The sequence below is a fragment of the Paramormyrops kingsleyae genome, chromosome 6 (assembly GCF_048594095.1).
Source record: "Paramormyrops kingsleyae isolate MSU_618 chromosome 6, PKINGS_0.4, whole genome shotgun sequence".
NCBI lineage: Eukaryota > Metazoa > Chordata > Actinopteri > Osteoglossiformes > Mormyridae > Paramormyrops > Paramormyrops kingsleyae.
The window spans coordinates 7,805,470-7,825,408 of record NC_132802.1 but is presented as its reverse complement, the minus strand read 5'-3'; the positions used below and the strand labels follow the sequence as shown (position 1 = coordinate 7,825,408).

The 19,939-nt window shown below is 41.9% G+C and overlaps 2 protein-coding genes across 7 annotated transcripts; one reads left to right on the top strand and one right to left on the bottom strand.

The window, feature by feature from the left end:
- Positions 1–2,533: 2,533 nt before the first annotated feature.
- On the bottom strand, positions 2,534–13,903 carry hemk1 (HemK methyltransferase family member 1). 5 transcript variants are annotated; one of them, XM_023835323.2, is made up of 13 exons: positions 13,888–13,903; positions 12,816–12,909; positions 12,198–12,334; positions 11,505–11,645; positions 10,992–11,083; positions 10,794–10,887; positions 10,271–10,390; positions 9,696–9,760; positions 8,909–8,958; positions 6,856–6,961; positions 6,075–6,170; positions 5,039–5,152; positions 2,534–4,695 (listed from the first exon to the last, which is right to left on the bottom strand). In XM_023835323.2, exons 3-13 carry the CDS (start codon positions 12,270–12,272, stop codon positions 4,653–4,655), a joined length of 996 nt encoding a protein of 331 aa, XP_023691091.1. In that variant the 5' UTR covers positions 12,273–12,334; positions 12,816–12,909; positions 13,888–13,903; the 3' UTR covers positions 2,534–4,652. The 5 variants fall into 5 exon arrangements, with proteins under 5 accessions (XP_023691091.1, XP_023691092.1, XP_023691090.1 ...); XM_023835324.2 differs by lacking the exon at positions 13,888–13,903 and having other exon boundaries at positions 12,198–12,331; positions 12,816–13,152; XM_023835322.2 differs by lacking the exon at positions 13,888–13,903 and having other exon boundaries at positions 12,816–13,151.
- A 40-nt stretch (positions 13,904–13,943) lies between these two features.
- Positions 13,944–18,065, top strand: rhoab (ras homolog gene family, member Ab). Of its 2 annotated transcripts, none has more exons than XM_023835340.2 (5): positions 13,944–14,101; positions 16,239–16,396; positions 16,475–16,595; positions 16,796–16,926; positions 17,059–18,065. In XM_023835340.2, the coding sequence occupies exons 2-5, from the start codon at positions 16,241–16,243 to the stop codon at positions 17,230–17,232; spliced, it is 582 nt and encodes a 193-aa protein (XP_023691108.1). In that variant the 5' UTR covers positions 13,944–14,101; positions 16,239–16,240; the 3' UTR covers positions 17,233–18,065. The 2 variants fall into 2 exon arrangements, with proteins under 2 accessions (XP_023691108.1, XP_023691109.1); XM_023835341.2 differs by having other exon boundaries at positions 13,968–14,132.
- Positions 18,066–19,939: the final 1,874 nt, after the last annotated feature.

The following is a 19,939-nucleotide window of genomic DNA, read 5'->3' as shown; positions in this document are numbered from 1 at the left end:
AGTCTGCTTTTTAAAATCCATACCAGACCCTGTGATTTCTACACTGGATTTCCTTTGAGCTTTCAAAGAAGTTTTGTACTGTAAATACAGTACAACAGCTTACAAAGCAAAACAATACAGATGACACTGATATGTCACACAGAAAGAAATGTTTGCCAGATATGACGTTCCTGCCATAGATTAGGCACTGCTCGTCTGCAACAACCTGCACTATGACTTGCACAGAAGTCGCATTTTTTTCCGATTTGTTGAAACAATGCAAATCGATCCTATTTATTTATTGTATTCCGCAACATAAATACATTGCGTATAGCTGGAAGTTATTTAATTTGGAGCCCTGAGGGTCAATAAATAATGAATACCAGGCAAAAGTAGAGGCAGATGTGCCTGAGGATGAGGCCATGTAGGTCAGTGAAGTCTTCGCGGTGCTAGACTGAGGCTGCGTAGGCCATCAGTTTGGCTCTCTCACTTATTACCAGAGCGCCCTTTCACCATGTGGTTCGCAGACTAAACATGTGGTTCCAGGAAGCGTGAGATACAGGGAGGGCTGATTCCAGGAAACTGTGCTGTAATTACCTTCAGCTACACTGCACTCTACTTCCAAGAACTGAAGAGATGGGGGGGGGGGGGGGGGCAAAGACAGACATGCGCACTCATGTGCGCAGACACAAGCTGCATCAAAATCAGGTTTATTTGGACTGGGACACTAAGGTCTCTCAATTGCTTGTATTCCACCCTATTCGATTTGAAAATAAATACGAGACTAACCGATAAGGATCTTTTCTAGGGGTGAAAAGGAATGGTAAGTGAATCCATATCAGGGATGTGCATTTATAAATCTAATTCCCACCCCCAAAAAAAAAAATAGAAGCATGGGCTTTTATTCTTGTACTGAAGACACCAATAAACATTATGCTCCCTGAGAGAGAAGAGATATGATGATCGTTTCCCGTTCTGTTTCTTGCTTAGTGCTTATTTTGTGAATAATAGGTCCTATGCCAATACGCAACGGTTGGAAAGTGCCAGGTGAAACACAAAGAGGAAGCTTCTGGTCCAAGGGCATTATTTTTAGTTCTACACCTGAAGAGGTAACCCCCCCCCCCCCCAATGTCAGCCTCAGTGCTAGTTTATAGTGTCACAGAGAGCTATCGGGAAAAGCTTTGATTCATCAAGCCATCAGCTCTGGGTCGGAATGCTCTGTGCTCTGTCGAAACAGCTGAGAGAACAATGAGACAAGAAGAGGTTGAAAGGGAAGAACAGGAGGTGACTGGGGGCAGTGAGACAGGGAGTCGCATTCATCTGTACGTCCTTCATCTCTCTAGGCCAAAATGAGCTTATCACATGGACTGTCCTAATCTGTGGGACCCTGAAACGCGGTCCAGGCTGACACACTAAGTAAACAACCCCGGTCACAGATTTACATATTTCACACTCAAGTTAATTTTGTACCAGACTCTACTGAAGTCCGTCTTTTTCACAGTTTTTTAACCGAATATTTACAATAATTTTTTAAAGAGCCATGACTTGTGTAAACACCTGTTTTTCTGAGTTTCCTGAATATTGAGCTGACATAAATTCATTATGTACCGTAATATTTTTAGCTTCACAGTTTATGTAAACACTACTACCTCACCTGCATAACCAGGATTGGAAACTGGAGCTAACTTCTCTGTGATGTCACAGTGGGTCTGGAACTCACCTCTCTGTGACGTCACAGTGGGTCTGGAACTCACCTCTCTGTGACGTCACAGTGGGTCTGGAACTCACCTCTCTGTGATGTCACAGTGGGGCTGGAGGTACTGCAGTCCCCCTTCCCTCTTTTGCTCCACAAAATTTGGAACCAGAGGAGGATATTGTAGGTGCACCATCATGAATGTGCCAACCACGCATTTTCTATGTTGGCATTCATAGTTGTTCGCTGGTGTGACCTGTTGAAGCTCACAATTCAGAAGCTGAGCTGGTTACAGTTGTCCCAGTTTGTGGTCACAAGATGCAAGTTAATACAAAGCAAACCACAGTACCATCAGAACATGGTTATTTGTTGCCTGTACCATTTAAAACCTGAGTTATAGTCCACCCAGGCAAGCACACTAAGACGACTCTGGTCCCCTGTCCACGCCCCATGTTTCTGTGAAAATGACTTGATGGGGTTCTATGAAATGTATTTGTGTGCAGGTGGAAAAGCGTCTTAGTGAGATTAGTGTCTGAGCTGCACTATAAATAGATCAAGGAGGATGCTGGTTTATTCAAGTACCAAACACAGACACATACACTGTTTTATGTATAAAACAATACAAGGCATTGTCCACGCCCAAGCAGTGTGCTATGCTGCAGTGCCTTATAGCAACCACCCTTCCCTGATGATTGTCTCTCATGGTCTTGGATGACTGCTTAGTCACAAGATGTAGCAAATGGGTAATGGTAGGCTGGAAAAAGGCGGAGAACAAGTTATGAACCAAACAAAGCAATATTACAGGAGAGGTTGAATTAGGACACTGAACAAAGTCGGGTTAAGAAGTCAGGAATCTGGAGCGAGGGATCAGAATCTTTATTGTCACATGACCAAGGCCGATGGAAGTCTATGTTGGCACAGCTTGCTATAGTTGGAGACACCAAGACAAGAGACAATTAATAATTAGGGCATAAACATACAATGAATAAATAAAAGAAGCTTAACTGCAAGATATGTGATAAATACAGTAGCCTGTGCAAATTTAAATAGTGCAATGCTGAAACCTGACACAGATACAATAAAGATTTCTGTATACAGATAGTTTTCAGTCACACAATGAGCTCGGATGGTAAAAAAAAATCCTTCCAACATAGTGCCAACACTGGACACTCCACCGACCTGGGACACAGGTCGGTTAATTTTCCATCTGTTCTAAGAAGAGAATATTTGGATCACTTATCAACAGAAAACAAACTGCAAATTTTGGGCACTTGCGATCCCTACACCACACCCACCACAGTAATTCAGTCAGTAAAAACAGCAAAGTCCCCACCAGGGCTCCACATTGGCGACATCTTCTTATATCTTGTGGAGAATCCTTCCCCTTACACTGCCCCCAGCACGAAAGCTTACAAAAGTACGGACAGCTACGGTACATGTCTGTCTATGTCCAACATATCACATTAAAAGCATTAATGAATACCCTTTTGCTTGCCTCTCCATATTTGTGCATCAGAATGATTGATCTATAACCAGATAACTGTTAGCTTTCAGCATAAGAGAGAGAACCTGCACAAACAATCAAGCTCCACACACATATAGGTAGGCGTGGAAACCACATTCCAAACCTCCAGGTGTGAGGCTATAAGGTCAGGTCTGGTTGGGGAACATGTGCTGATGCAGCACGTTGCCGCACCCATCATAGAGCGAAACTCCTCGGGATCCCAGTCAGCGATCCCCCAGGCAGGTATGTGGTCCAGTCCCACCCTCCGGAAATGGCCATCCATCTGCCGCAGCCAGGTGTCACGTGGGCATCCCCTTAGCCTGGTCCAGCCGCTCGGGGCCTCAGCAGTGAGGATCCTGCGAGCCGGATCACCCTCAGGGAAACGCGCCACATGGCTGTAGTGCCGTAACTGACGCTCCCTCACAATGCAGGTAATGTGCCTCATTCGGGACTCCTCTAGCAACCGCTGGTTCGACACAAAGTCGACATAAGGTATATTAAAGCATATGACTTTTTCAGGTTGGTTCAGGATGAGAATCAGGTGGATAATAATCAGGGAGAAGTTATGGACGTTTTCAGTTATATTTGCATGTTACAAAAATGCAGATGCATTGCACAAAAAGCAGCATTTTATTGAGACACTGAAAAGGTGTAAATAAAGGTGAAACATGTTCTCATTTCTCTTCATGTTAGACCCAGAAAGTTGTTGTGTTGATTTCTTGACTCATTGGGGAGCAGCAGCTCAATGGTTGTGGGATTGAATCCCGACCTCTCGTTCTCTCTCTGCACTTCTCTCTTTCTGCAACTGAGTCTATACGCCCCCTGTGATAGACTGGCATCCTGTGCAGGGTGTACACTTGTATTGGGCTGCCCGAGAACCCTCCCCAAATCCCCTACAAGCCTGTGCTGTTGTTTTGGTAAGACAGATAAGAGCTGAAAAGTAACTTTTGTAAGCAGGTAAGAAAAACAAATTCAAATCAATCATATGCCATTTTCAATCACGGCTCCTCTTGTAACATAACTATAGTAAGCGTAATAGGATTACTATTTAAAAAAAATAAATAGTCTTATTTTCTTCCTGCCTGTTGCGAACCAAGTAGGACCAATTTTTCTTCAAAATGCACAAATACTCAAAAAAAAAAAAAACAGGTAAGACAAAGCCAAAAAAGGGGGTCCAAGAGTTTTGTTTTGAGCTGAGGTTTAGTCTACAAACAAAACAAACCAGAGGTACTCTGGTCTGTCTGTCTGCATCCAGCCTCTGAATGTCCTCTGAGCTGTTGCAACATGTAGCTGAGTGAAGAGGTTGAGTTGGGGCAAACAGAGGTGAATGGGGGTAATGGGACAGGCAGTCACATTCACCTTTCTGGGCCTCAAATCACAAACAAGCTCCCATGTCATACACAATCACATACAAGGTGCTGTATTTCCCACAAATGTTTCATCCCGTCTCTCCCATTCTCTCAGGTGATGCTCGGTCTATCGCTCAGGCCGTGTTTTCTGCAGGATGCTGAAACGCGGTCTGGATAGAGAGACACCATCGGCACAGAATAAGTTACTAGGCAAACAATCCCAGTTACAAATGTCTCTGTTACATATGAAAGTTATTTTTGTAACTGGCTCTCTCTAGTGAAGTTCCATTTTCACTCGTGCTTTCATTTAAATTCAAACCTGTTGCAAAGTCTCATTCCTGAATGTTAAAGATGTGTGTATGTATGCACACTAATAATACACCACTGAAATTCACCACATCACATAACCATAATACTTTATTTACAGAGTCAAACAATGTGTTGTCAGAAACTGTAATCACTGAGAACCTAATATTCACTTATCTCTGATGTCATAGAGAACCTAATACCCACCTCTCTGTGATGTCACAATGAGTCTGGATGTACTGCAGTCCCACTTCCTTGGTCTCCTCTACATACTGCTGAATCAGAGGAGGATGGCGAGGGTCCACCTCCAGATATACCCTTCTACAAGAGGAGACGGAGAAAAATAATGTAAGTTACATTAGTACTGAGAATAACACTATATTCTAAGCATAGTGGCGGAATAGATGTGCATCACAAACCAAGGAGTATAGATATAGTGTTTCCACAAAAACAGATTTCTTACACTGAACTCCCAAAATGCATTAAATTAGCACTCTGAAAGGTTGTCTGATTTTGTGTGTGGTCCTAATGCTGAACTACTTATCCTGGTCAGAGTCATGGGAGAAGGAGAGGTCTGGCTAGCACTTGTCCCTGAGAACACAGGGCAAAAGAGTGGGATGTACCATTGACAGCAAGCCAGTCCATCACGGGGGTCACACACACACACACACACACACACGCTAGCAGCTTAGAGATGTAAATGAGCCTAACTGCATGTCCTTGGACTGCAGGAAGAAGCCATAATACACATATGAAACTTGTGTGACACGGGGGGGCTTTACACAGAGAGCAGGGCTGAGATCTCTGCCCCCACCCATGGAGGTGTGAAGCAGCAGTGGTACACACTGTGAGCCACCATGCAGCCCAACTATGATACGGCTTATCGGAAAAACAAAGTCATTAGCACAAGCTTATTTGTTGTGTGTATTTCTAGAAAACCGAGCGACAGAATATCCAGGCAAGTCCACCAAGGCAACTGTTGCTGGGCAGAGCCTAAAGTCTCCAGATCATGTCCCGGGTTTCTGTGAAAATGTTTTTCTGGAATTGAGCATCTGTTTCCACGAAGCGGCTCCGCATGCAGGCCAGAAAGCCCGTTTGGCGGGATTCGCGTCTGAGCCTCGCTACCAAAAAAGCAAGGAAGGATACTCATCTTTATCTGTACACCACACACAGACATGCATATGCACCATTTATGGAGAAAACAACAGGTTCACAGAAATACTCCCAGGTGATAAAGTCCTACCCCAGGTCTTTAAGGAGATGTGGGGCAAGAGATAAGATTTGTCGTATAATCTGGAGTCCATCAGCGCCCCCATCCAATGCAGCCAGGTCTTCAAACCTGTTTAGAAACACAGTATGAATAGGTGTCATCTTTTTAAGGCAGGTAAAGGTAACCCGTGATGGTCACAGATCTGTTCCACACAGGTTATGACTGTACAAGGGTGGTAGATCTGAATCAGAGGTGTTTTTGAGGAAGGAAGGTCTGTATAAGGGAAGTGGAGTCTCTGAGGAAAGTATGTATGCATGAGAAAGGTGTGGGTGGTGTGAGGCTCTGTGGGTTAGGACTCTGCGACTGTGACCAGAAGGTCACAGGTTCAAATCCTGTGGTTGGCTGAGTGATGCCAATGGTGGGCCCCTGAGAAAACCCTTAACCCCAACTGCTCCAGGGATTGGCTGACCACGCCTTCACAACTTAACGATATTTAATAAGTGTAAATGTAACGGATCTTTATGCAAGGTAAGTTGTTATAGGTAGATTCTCTCACCAGTGACATTTCACATAGTGTACAATATTCATAACTGCATCATTCACACAAGCTAGTGAACATCTGTTCATCTCATGAACAACTAATTAGCTGTGGCTGAGTAGTAATGTCACCCTCAAACCTGTGAGTTATAACAAAATGTCATTGTCAGATAACTAAAGTAGGAACTAACTGAACAAACAGTATCAATAAAATTCAAACTGATTAAACTTGTAACTATTAAACGTAACTCAAAATTTTTGCGAAAATATATCTCACTGAAGGATTTCCGGTTGCAGGGAAGCCACGTCCTGTGAGAACAGGTAGGGGGGATTGCTAACCAGGACGTCGACAAGACCGCACTCCCGCAGAACCTTCTCTGCATCTGAAAGAGTCGTGAGAGTCGGGAAATTACAGTGAGACCCATATCCATCTCTGACACAGTCCCCGGCTCATACAATCATGCTACATTTAGCTCTGTTTGTTACTGGGACACCTAAGCACCTGGTTCTACTGGTCAACTGATCACCAGGCTGTAGATTTTGTGCTGGAAAAATAGAGCTGTCCATCTCAAGCCCCTCCCTCCCAAAGTCTATGGTTGTCTACGGAAATGAAAATTGTCCTGCATGTCGCACATTTTCTTCACACTGTCCCAATTAATCAACTTGATCCCCGTGTAAATTTATTATTGCACTCTTTCCATAACTGATATGCATGTTCATTAAAGCAAGGCAAACGTGTCCATTTGCAAGCCAACAAAAAGAACGATTTCATGGTAACACTTTCCTTAAGGCCATGTTTTTAGTCATTTATAAACATACTCATAATGCATACTTAAAGCTTTATAAACATGGATATAGAGTCATGATGCATTATGACTGGCTTATAATGTGAAGTGAAAACAGTTATGGCAGTTATATGTCAGGTAAGGTGTATGACCAAATTATTGTATACGGAGTGCATAGGAAACAAACAGATTTACAAACAAGTTTAAAGCAGCAAGTGACAGTCAGATATCAAAACTACAGCCACTCATCCATCTCATCCACCACATCGTCTGCTGTCATGCATTTTCATGAGGTTGTCCAGACTCGTAAATGTATTTAGACTATAAAGTTCCTTCTCCTACATTTCATGACATTCAACTGGTCCACTTGGAGTGGGTGACTGTAATTCACACTACCTGGCAAACACATATGAACATAACACCCTAATCAAGTGCTTTCCACGAACATAGGTGTCAGAATTACAGTTAATAAAAACTCATAGCCACCTGTGCTGTAAAATGAGACCTAAATCTTAAAACTATGTGCAGTTTATAGAGATACTGCAAACAGGAGGGAAAAAAAGAATCACAATCTTATTATAACCCTTGAGGGGATCAAGAATTGGAAGTAACAAGCATAATACTACAAAAAAAAACCAGTTTAAATTCTGTCCTGTCAGTGACAAAGATATGTCGTCACTTCATCACTGGAGGTAAACATTACAGAATCCGAACATCATCAGTTCTCTGAGTAGAGAGCCCAAACTCTACTCTAGCGGATGAAGTACAGGCTTTAAGTTTTGACGTGATTTCTCTCACAACTGGCTAAAATGCTGTTCATACACACATCTATAGACCCTAATGCCAACAATGCCAGCTAATGACAAACATTTTCCACTTTTTTCCCCATATACTCACCAATATTTCCCAATTGTTGATGTCATAAACAGAACTTTTTATAATTTCATTGTGAAGGTTTTGTTACAGACCAAATGTATTGGACAGCTGAGCACCCAGAAAAACTATAGTGTTGTCTAAAGCAGTTTTATGGGGGATTTCTCAGGCCACATCACCCTGAAATATCACTCTGTTCCTTCTGATAAGCTTCCCCACAACATCTCACCCTTGCAATATGCTGAGCGCGCACAGGGAATCTCTCCGTGACCTAAATATAACGTTTATGAAAACGCAGAGTGTTCCTTACCATTTTAAGTCACCGATAAGGCTGTAACCATTCATTAATAATGTTTTCAGACTTATCAATAAAGGGGAAAAGAAAAAAAAAGCTTGGTGTGACTCTTTGTCACGTTCGGCGGACGGGCGACCGAGGAAGTAGGCGAGAGAGCCGTAACTTCAGAAATACGGGGTTTAATCGGGGCAGACAGGCAACGAACATTAAACAATACAATGACGGATCTGGGGAATACTGATTGAGACATGGACTAAATACACAGGACAAGTCAAAAGGAACAGGAAACAGGTGATGACAATCAGGGATTAACATGAGGTAACGAGGTAGGCGTGGCACACACGAGGATCGGACGGCGCTGGGCGTTACACTCTTACCCAGCATCACATCCAAATGGATCACCTGCAGTCTGTCCCGGAGGCCGAGTCTGTTGATACACAGGTTCAAACGTGAGATCAGCACACGCTGTTATGGCTGTATTGTGAAAAACAGGAGCCTAAGGGTTAAGTGTAATGCAATGCTGTCAGGAGATGCCAAAGACATGGCAGCCCAGTGTATCCAAGGACTGAGTAATAGCCAGTGTGCGTGATGTGCAGGCATGTATGTGCCAGGGCTTCACAGCCAGCTCTCAGATCAGGAATGCCCAGGCGTGACATGTGACATGACCAAAAGGTCAGTCTGCTCCATGCCCTGTTCATCATAAGTGCCAATGATGGTCAAAGACTCAGGACGTGACGAAGAACAGCATGCCTGTATTTCCCCTCCTATTTGTTTTCACAGATCCTCTGTTATTACGATATGTCCACAACCGTCCTGAGGGTCAACAATGGCCAGTCATGGGACGGCGTCAACCAGCATCTTAAGTGCCAGAAGGGTTTCAAGTGAAAGCAAGAGGGTAAAGAAGGAAGGAAGGAAGGAAGACAGACAGACAATGGGGGAAAGAACCAAAAATTCCCAAGTTGGGAGATAAAAAACCCAACCCCCCAGGCTAACATTACACAAAACAGAAAAAAGGTCCTGCTTTAATAAAAGCAAGATGTAAACCGAAGTCATGGCCAAAGCCAAGAATCAAGAGGGCAGGTGTGCGAACCAGGCTGTCAATCGGTTTTCCACGATAGCCATGGCCAGCTCGATATGGCCAATCCCAGCTTGTAGCAATGGTACCTGTGTGCATTCTCACTGGTCAGATCCACAGCTGCTTTATTTCTGTCCAGGGCTATGACCCGGAGCTACAAGAGACAGAGAGGTGGTTCAAAATCCTAGTTACTGCTCAGTTTTGGATGAGGCCCAGAGAACGTAACATTAGTACAGTGATGGACTGTACTGTAAGTCAGTCCTGATTTATGAAAATCTCAATTAAACATCATGCTTAAAACTACAAGAGGCTTTGAGGCTCAATGCAGATTTCATAATAACAATAAAAATGACATTGTTATATAGATGGCAGCTTCATGAGTGTTTCTGCTGTTGCACCCTTCAACTTCTTAGTCTATCTGGCTTTATACATGGATTTAAAAATCTGCTTTGAATAAAAATACAGGACTGCTGTTAGTGTATTACTGCTGTTCTTTTATAAATTATAATGACACTAACGATAGTACAAAACATGTGTCTCTATTGATTAGAATATTTTTAGCCACACATATTACATAATTAGAGAATTAGAAAAAGTCTTTCTGGCTATTAGCCCATTCATTTGATCACACTATAATGTTTGACTTTACCATCAAAGCACTCACCCGTGGAAGGTTCTGGAGAAGACTGAGAGATATTGCTCCAGAACCACAGCCCACTTCCAGAACAGTAAACCCAGCCCCCCATGCTGGCTGAAGGTCTGAAAGCACGAAGCTAACAAGGTCCTGTTGAATTATATTCACACATAATCAAGCAGTTTCCCCCCCCCACTATATAAATTATTTCAAGATGGCGAGTTAGGCAGTGTGGAAATAGCAGGAGTTCATGACCAAAAATAATTCTCTCAGCTGTTTTGTTATAGAAATGCTGTGTGTGCATGTTTTTAATCTCAAACTGCTAACCATCTCAGTACTGATAGAAAACTGTTTAACTGGCAGAAAGTTGTGTTTAAATGTTCAGGCAGACTGACAGCACACACTGTGCATACCATCAGTTTAGAACCAGTGATGCGCAACAATATATAACATACAAAACAAACACTCCCCCTGGTGGACCGTAAAAGAAAAGCAACCATGGATCCAACCCACCATAAGCTCTGCTTGTTCAGAATTTTGCAAACATCCTTACCTCTGTCTCAGGTCGTGGGATAAAGACAGGTGGCCTCATCTTCAGTGTGATGTCCCTGAAGTCCCATTCTTCAATGACATACTGCACTGGCATCCTGGGTACGTCACGCATCCAATAAAAACACCAGCCACTCCCCAGAATTCCGGAAAACCACACCTAATGCAGGTGACGCTGCAAAGGTGTAGAGCGCTGCGCTACCTGGAGAGGCGCCTTCCACAGAGCTCCCAGACCCGCTGCATCTGCGCATCCGTCAGTGTCTTACCCAGAATTCCCGGCTCAAGGTTGGCCATCTGAGCAAAGGTCCCAGAAAAAATAACTTAAAAAATTTATCCCAGGTGAATGAAAGAGACCACATGCTGTATGTAAGTGATTCTAAGATTACAGCAATTAGTACAGCAAACACTAAAAATGAAACTTTTATCATATCATTCAATAATGAAATACTACAAAAGACTTTGGCATTTTCTTTTTTAATGTGGTCAAAATAAGTTTTATTCAAAAGTTAGGTTCAACCAAGTTTCAGCAAAGTTATGTGTTATGTAGCCAAAGAGAGTGGCTGACATACTTTCGAAGCCTGCTCTGTACACTCTTTCATAAGGAGGAAACACAAAGAGCAGAGCAACAAACAGCACGAGTCCAGAAGAAGCTCCTCATCCCCGCACAGCCAAACCATCCGCACCGCACCGCCACTCCTCTCTCCCTCGCACTCACCGTTTTGGCTCCCAGCACGTGTGCAACAATGTACTGACTGGAGGGGCCGGGCTCCGAGACTCCGGCCTCCTCAAACCTGCGAGCCCAGACATCCGCAGCCTGCTGCACACTGAGCCGCACGTCGGCAGCAGCACACAGACCCTGGAGGATCCCGGGGAGAAAAAGAAACTTCCGGTTAACTTTAAAACAAGATGTTTTTTTTTTCTATTTGATATATTTTTGATTTTGGCAGATTGTATAGCACTTGAGTCAACTGGGGCTGTTTTTCAATAATATAAATAAATACTGACTTGACTTACTAAATCTGACAAAATTAGGAACTATGGGTAAATCTGTCATGCGTAAATAAAAGAAACTAACAAGAATCATCATTTTGTTATTCATATTTTTACATTTATTACACATTTCAGAGGCAAATTCTATGCTTTTTCAACCACAACTTGGTCTGACCAGTAAAGTAATTTTATTAAGCTATATGTAAACATAAACCGACACATTTGTCAGCTCAACTCACTTCAATTTAAAACCAAATGTTGATAATAATTCGCAATAATTTTGAAATAAAACAGGTTTGTGTGTGTGTGTGCATGACACACAAATTAAGTTTTATCAAATACATTTCCCCATAAATACTGAAAGCTTCATCATTTGTACGTTCATCGGGCATCCTTTTTGTGTCGTTTCATCACCTACCTGTTGTCTCCTGTGTCCTGTATGAAGATGCATTAGCCGCCTAACGCGACCATATATCCTGGAAAATGCTTCCATTGATTTGGTATCGATCACCCTCAACCCAAGTGCAGAGGTTCACAGCGTCAACCTCTAACCTGCTACACAGACAAAACAAAGTAGCTAAATGTCAGGCGTTGTGCACGTCACTGAGCAACTATACAGCACAGCAGCACAAGGTACAGTTGTTGTCTACTACTAGTCCTAGAAACTGACCTTTTCCTGAACACAAAAGCTTCAGATACACTGAAAGGTTTCAGAAATGCTTTACATTCTCATGAAATATTATTTCGTGACTGTGACAAATCGGTGCTATAATACAGTAGAATTTTTCGCTACATAGTAAACAACACATCCCAGATATGGAATATATTAAAATCCTCTAACTGATTTTCCTGCCAGTGCCAACGTTTACTTGTATGCATTTTCCCCACATAATAAGCCTAGGCTGTCGGAACCAGACCTTAAGATACCCCGGAAGTTCTCCCCAGAAATAACCATGTGGTACTGTACATAACGAGGATGGGATCGGCTTCTTAGATGTATATTGTATTGTTACATAGTATTAAAGTATGGACTCACGTTTTCAAAATGCATGACTGACAAAACAGTTATAAAAATGGACGCATTGATTCCAGCATCTCAAAAGCAGCCACCTTCCTGGTATTCTCATGTACTGCAGTGTCCAGAGAATGGTGTGATGAAGGAAAAACATCCGGGCGGTGGCATTTCTGTGCCGAAAACGCCCTGAGAATGGCCAGACTCGTTAAAGCTAACAGGAAGGCCACACGTGCAAAAGAACAGCAGCAGTGTAGTGCGACAGTGCACAATGATTCTTTTCAGTGAAAGCATTCTTTCGGTTCCTTTATCTAAATGATTCTTACAGAATCGTTCAGTTTCCTTTTCATCCCCTGGGCGTTGTTACGTTTACTTTTTTAAAATATAGTATTACGCTAGTTTTACATTTATTAAATGTTGTATCTATTATGTATATATAACTAATAATACTATGTATTTGTATACATGTCATATACTTTACGTCGGTTAAATTCTTTCCACACTGACTTTAAGCAGTTTGTACATTTCACCAATGGGTGGCGAAAGAGAGCGTGTCATGGTCGTGAACGAAATCAGTGCAGTGCCCGAGGTCGTTTGGTTCACTATAAACGATTCGTTAAACAAAACAAATCGTTCAAGACGCTAGTCTGGTGCGCATAATGGCTTTTCTAATGCACATCTAGTCTACCCTTGAAGCGGGTTTGGGAAGTGGGTCTATATGGTACTAGCATGATGTACCAAATAAAATTTATGTGGTACAAGTCAATAATTTAATCTATTTGCAATTATGTTAAAGCATCAAGACAGTTTAAGAAAGCTATACGAAGTTAAGCAAAGAAGAGTATATTTAAAGTCATTATCAAAATTTTACTGCAATTAAAGAATTTGTTTTGTCTGCATTTTCAAGGTTAATATTTTAGATATTTTACAATAATGTGGTCGGTTAACGACACTATGAACAAAGAAAATGTATGCATTAGATTGCATTCTTAATATTGTATCAGATGCGCTGGTCGTAGAATGTGGAAAAAATGTAAAATGACGAGATTATTCAGGTCTTATGTCTTCTAAACGAGAATGCCGATACAGCGCGTACCACCCCCTTCCGTCTCCTGTCGTGTCCGCGCGTGGTCCGTGTCTGGACCGCGCAGGCGTGGCTCATCCTCGTGCCCGTCGGGTCTACCCCCTCCCGCCTTGAGCGCGCGCACTTTCAGTTATTGTTTCAGCGGAGCTCAGCTAAAGGAGGCTAATCGTAAACACTGGAAGAACGACGGCTGCTTAACTGCGTTAAGTGTTCGTATTAATTGCGGGTAAGACCAAGCTGTACAAACATTTTAAAAGGTATCGTGTGTCTCTGTGTTTTTTAATTTTAAATTCTGGGTGTAGTATGGTAGTTAGTTAACTCGATACTTTTCTCCGTGAACTGATTAAGACCTGAAATTAAACCGCTTTTTCAGTTTTACCTGGTAATTTTTGTTCAAGTTTTGCTCGCTAATCCCGTTGGACACGGGTGCCTCTTTATTTAAGATACTATATAATGAACTTTGTAAGTAAATTACATTATCAACCCCATATTTTTCCGGGGTTCAGTTCGTGGCTAGCTAGCAGCATTAGCATTAGCCGGTCAGGCAGTGTTTTGTTGTAAGCAGTACTTGCTTGTGACTTCTGTCGTTAGGCTGTTAGTTAATGGACGCTAACATTAGCTAGCCGGGCATGCTAAGCGTAAAATCATGGCTCGGGGCACCATTTAACGTTGGATGGTTAGCTGGCAAGTACTGATACCGCAGCAGTGGTGAAAGCCGACTAAACTAATTTGTTATCAGAATATCAAGATAAATCCCAACTCTTATAATTTTACTGTCAAGTCGTTTTTGACTAGCTGGCTAACTTATAACTAACGTCACCTATTTAGCGGATTCACTACTTTTTAAAAACAACTCAATACAAATTATGAATACATTTATTTGGTCAGGAGTGTTAATTAAACGATATAAATTTGTGGTCGCTTGATGGGATAACTAGGTTATGCACCTAGGAAAAGTTCAGTCGGTGTTTATCACTGATACCCAGCGTAATGAAACGCTAGCTAGGTAGTATATGTGACTAACCGTATGCGTTACGTTAGCAAAGCTTTCTGGCTGAATGCCGCAAACTGCCAGTTTTCATTCTGTTTCAGCGGACTAGAAGGATTTATGTCAATATCGACAAAACAAATGTCTGTCACTACGGATCATTACCATCTGTTGCAATATGACGCCATCTTGCTCCGGACTTGTGTGACCCACCCTGAATGATGAAAATATGCAGCACAGACCGCTTTCTGTTGCATCGTGAGGTTTATCGTTATTTACTATGACGCCGAGTTTTAGAGTAGACACTTAAATTACGCGAAGACTGTAATATTTCTGTTTAAGTCATGTTAGAATATGAAATTGAGATCTGCAATTCTGAGTGTAATTGAATCATGAAATCTAAGCGTTGGTAATAATGGCTTTGGGATATTATAAGAAGTTCATTATCTACTTGTCTACTTGGGCCACAGCGGGCATTGAACATCACGTTTTGATCTACGTGGAGATTGGCCTGAGCTAAAATAGATTGTAACCTAATATTTTTTCCGTGGAACTATTCTGGCTTTTTTGTTACCTACTTCTGTGGTATGTAACATTTTCTGTACAGAACAGTTTCCTCAGCGTATAGACAACCATTTTCATACCGGGACTGCTTTTGTTGGCAAAGAAAATTTTGCATCACAATTGGAAGACCAATGTAATTTTCTAGTGAACAATTGCTCTGTCTAATTGGTGTATTACAATGAACTTGTAAATTAAATGATCTAAATTGTGAGCTGTGTAGACTACAACTACAGTGGCGTCAGGGCTCATGGTGACCGGTCAAGGAAAATTTGCAAAATTATTCTGCATTTACTGGCACCAAGATCTGTTAGGTAGGCATCACCAACCTTTCTGTGTAATTCATTGTATAAACAATTAGCAAGATATTCCACAGCATGTGAGGAATAACATATACATTTCTAACTTTGTTTTAGGTCAATGCACACTTTAGTGGCCCTTCTGTTTTTGGCTGTTGTAGATTTGTTTAAAACAAATCTACATCACCATTCATTCTCAAAGACATGGATTTAAATTTTCTGGTGGTTTCTTTATATCATTGGAGATAGTTAAAATTTCTTGGCATTTAATTGATTATAGTATAAACTAAATTATTTAGCATATTTTGTTTTGGTGTTATTTTATCTCTACTTTTTTCCCATTGGATAGCTTTGTTCTTTTGAAATATGTATTGCGTTTGTGCATTGGTCATGTAAATTTAACGAGAGCAGTATCTCCTGCAGTCATTTACTTTTGCTTCCATTGAAGTGTGCAGCTCAATAGGTTAAATCTATTGTGCATGTGTCATTAACTCATTGTTGTTAATGCTGTACAGGAATGGCAGCAATCAGAAAAAAACTGGTAATTGTTGGGGATGGTGCATGTGGGAAGACCTGTTTGCTCATCGTCTTCAGTAAAGACCAGTTCCCTGAAGTGTATGTGCCCACGGTCTTCGAGAACTATGTGGCCGACATCGAGGTGGATGGCAAACAGGTACAGCATGCTTGCACATACGTAAACTTGTGGACGTAGGTGTCTTGGGTGCAGGTGATGAGTGATGCACTTTTTCAGGTGGAACTGGCACTATGGGATACAGCAGGACAAGAGGACTATGACCGGCTTCGTCCCCTCTCATACCCTGACACTGATGTAATCCTTATGTGCTTCTCTATTGACAGTCCTGACAGCTTAGGTGAGTGTAATTGTGCCGTCCAGGGTCCTGTTGGCTTTTGTTCACCAGTATTACTTTCCCTTCACCGCCTTGATTAGTTGCTCTCCTGGTCAACTAGAGAGCACAACCAACTGCGGAAGTCTTACCCTTTAAGTTCTTATGTCCTCCTCATAGAGGGAGATGAATGGAAAAGAGCTATTAATTTGTGCGTTTTTCTATAGAAAACATCCCAGAGAAGTGGACTCCTGAAGTAAAGCATTTCTGTCCCAATGTTCCAATCATTCTTGTGGGCAACAAGAAGGACCTGCGTAATGATGAACATACTCGCCGTGAGCTGAATAAGATGAAGCAGGTGAATTGTTGTCTGTCTGTCTTTCATGAGGATGCCATGGTACTGATTTGTCTTAGACAGGAATTAAATGGACTTCAGTGTTTCGTGACTTGCTTAATTGATCCTGACTGTTCTGTGTTTTTTGCCACATAGGAGCCTGTAAAACCTGAAGAAGGCAGAGACATGGCAAACCGGATCAGTGCTTTTGGTTACATGGAATGTTCTGCGAAGACCACGGAAGGTGTGCGAGAAGTGTTTGAAATGGCCACCAGAGCAGCACTGCAGGCACGGAGAGGAAAGAAGAGCAGCAAATGCCTTCTTTTGTAGGCAACTGTGGAAGAACTGCTACAAGGGGTGGGGGGGGGGGGGTAGCTGATGTCATTGGGTCATAAATGGTGTTGGAGGGGGGGGGGTCACAGCTGGAGGCACAAGTCAGCCTCACACCCCATCCTTCTCCCATCCCTGTCTGCCCACTACCTGCTGGGGCTCGCCTTCCCCAAGCAGATTGCAGAACAACTTTAAAAAAAAAAAACATGCTTATGTCTTTCAGTATTTAAGAGGTTACCTGGATGAAGTTGAGACTTTTTTTTGTACTTTACCTGTGAATGCATCTGCCATACCCCCCACTGGCCTGTCTGCCAAACATTTTCGTTCCTAATGGTCCTTGGGAATCTCCAATCGGCATTGTGCTCCCGCGATGTGCAGCAAGAGTTTTTTTTTATTATCTTGGAGTCTATATAAGACTTTTTAAGGAAAACTGTTTGATAGATTAAATAAAGCAATGGGGCTTAACTGACAGGGAAATATGCTAAATGATATTGTTTACGTCTACAGATATATTCATTTAAACACACAGACTGGTCCTAGCATATACTCATGTGTACACATGGACACGACTGGAAACTTTATACAAAGCAGAGGTGTAATAAATTGCTTTTGAATTCTCTGAAATTGTATGCTAGTTTGGTTAGCAGCCCAGTTCAGCGGGCTTAGTTCTAGGGTTGGTGGTTTATGAGTTGTTGGTACATGTCCCAGGATGGGCTGGTGCCGCTGTACCCGATTATGATCTGCAGACATAAACAAAAGTAAGTTTTGATTGAAACCTTGATAAATTTCTACAAAGGTAATTAAAACAACTGAATAAAAGGAAAATCCACCAATTTGTTTCTCCTTTATTCTGTTGCAAATTATTATATTATTGCCTTTTTGAAATAAAATTATTTTTGGTTTTCCTTCCATTTCCTGTGGTGGCAGTGGGAGCTGCAGTTTTATGCACTCTTCTGTCAGGATTTAACCATCTCAGACTTTCTTGCTCTCTAACTTTTCCTTGTGTCCCACTTTCTGTTGCTCATCCTACCTAGGGAGCATTTAAGTGTGAAGCAGAATTGATGCAGCTGCCCATGGTACATTTAGCAAAGTAATATTATGAGAACAGCGTAAATGAGCTGCAATCTCTAGAGACGGAGAACCCTATTCACCTGTGTGCTGTAGTAGATCTTTTGGAACTGTTCCCTCGGGGTTCAACACATGGCCCAAAAAGTTACCTGCTGAATTAGAACAGAACTTTTAACAGCTGGGTTTGAATCCTAAAATATCAATATAATGAATCAGCCACTTTATAGCAGTGGTGTGATCTGAATGCTATAGTGATACTGGAACGGAACAAAGTCCCTGCAGCTATGTGAGAAATTTAGTGAATTAAGCTACTGAATGCCTGGGAACCACTCATGCTACGTGTGAGGAGCCATCTGGTGCAGAATAACCACAGATATTATACAGTCTAATTGAATGTCGCTGACCCTAATTTGCACAAAACCTGTCTGGATTATCAGCCTTGCTGAGTGATTGCTGTCACTCCTGTCATTGTGCAAGAAATGTTATTACCTTGACATGTAATGTAAAATGGCATCATTAGCAATAAAGTTAGAAATTAGGGCAGTGCCATGTATTTCATTAAGAAGACTGAGACGGCCTCTTCTGGGTGTTTTTCACTGCAGTACTGAATCAGAGCAGGATTATGTTTATTCGTATTGTTAGAGAGACCAAGTGGAGTCACAGTTCTTCAAATCATCAGATTTTCCATCCTCGTCAGCCGTCTGGGGGCTGGAATCTTACTCTCCGAGGACCATGGACTCAGCTGCCTCCAGTGCTGATATTAGTCTGTTCTGTTGTTTGCTCTATTTCCAATTATAATTTAAATCGGATATATCTTGCCAAAATCCCAATTAATTGGTTGATATTCAATTTTGGTTAACAGTGCTACTGGTTCCAAATGGTTCCTTCATTGCTGCGTTTACAATAAGCTCTGGTGATAGCCGTTTACCATGTCTGGATCAAGCTTGTTCAGTTTTCTAATCTTGAAAGAAAAACATCAGAAATATATATTTATAAACATTAATTTCAAAGTTAAACAGAAAGAGTAATCTCACTCTCTCTCTCACTCTCTCTCTCTCTCTCTCTCTCTCTCTCTCTATATATATATATATATATATATATATATATATATATATAGCCAGATTTCTGAAATCACAAAGGCTTTTGGTAGCAGCCCTAAAGAGGTACTTACCTCAACTGGTCACCAGAGGGCAGCTTCCCTTTATCAGTCAGCTTGCGGTACAGGTCTCCGGATAGAGAGCAGTGATCAGTTCATTCATAACTGACAGCACTGGCTGGTTTAATGGATGCAGAATATTAGACACAAAGAAATAAAGTGAATTATAAGCACACTTGATGTTACATAGTAATAATGGCAATGACCGCAAAGTGTGTATGTGTGGTTGGGGGGGGGGGTTGTATAGAATATAGATAAGTGAAGGAGACAGAGTGATGAGAATTAAGATGAAGTACTCTAGCTTACAGGTTCTGTTTTTACAGTAATATATATATTTTTTTTACACTGCTGGGAGTTGCCAGGTTTGTTGAGCTTCTGTGGCTAGTAGGAGCATTTCATGAGAGGGAGAGAGAGAGAGAGAGAGAAAGACAGAGAAAGCGAGAGATGGGGATGAGGGTGTGCGCACATGTATGGGGCGTGGCC

Coding starts and splice junctions, on each gene's coding strand:
- hemk1 (XM_023835323.2), bottom strand. CDS start 12,272: ATGGAAGCATTTTCCAGGATATATGGTCGCGTTAGGCGGCTAATGCAT. Junction 10,888..10,991: donor TGTGGAAGGCGCCTCTCCAG/GTAGCGCAGCGC, acceptor TGACGTACCCAG/GATGCCAGTGCAGTATGTCA. Junction 9,761..10,270: donor TTCTCCAGAACCTTCCACGG/GTGAGTGCTTTG, acceptor TGTCTCTTGTAG/CTCCGGGTCATAGCCCTGGA.
- rhoab (XM_023835340.2), top strand. CDS start 16,241: ATGGCAGCAATCAGAAAAAAACTGGTAATTGTTGGGGATGGTGCATGT. Junction 16,397..16,474: donor TCGAGGTGGATGGCAAACAG/GTACAGCATGCT, acceptor GCACTTTTTCAG/GTGGAACTGGCACTATGGGA. Junction 16,927..17,058: donor AGCTGAATAAGATGAAGCAG/GTGAATTGTTGT, acceptor TTTGCCACATAG/GAGCCTGTAAAACCTGAAGA.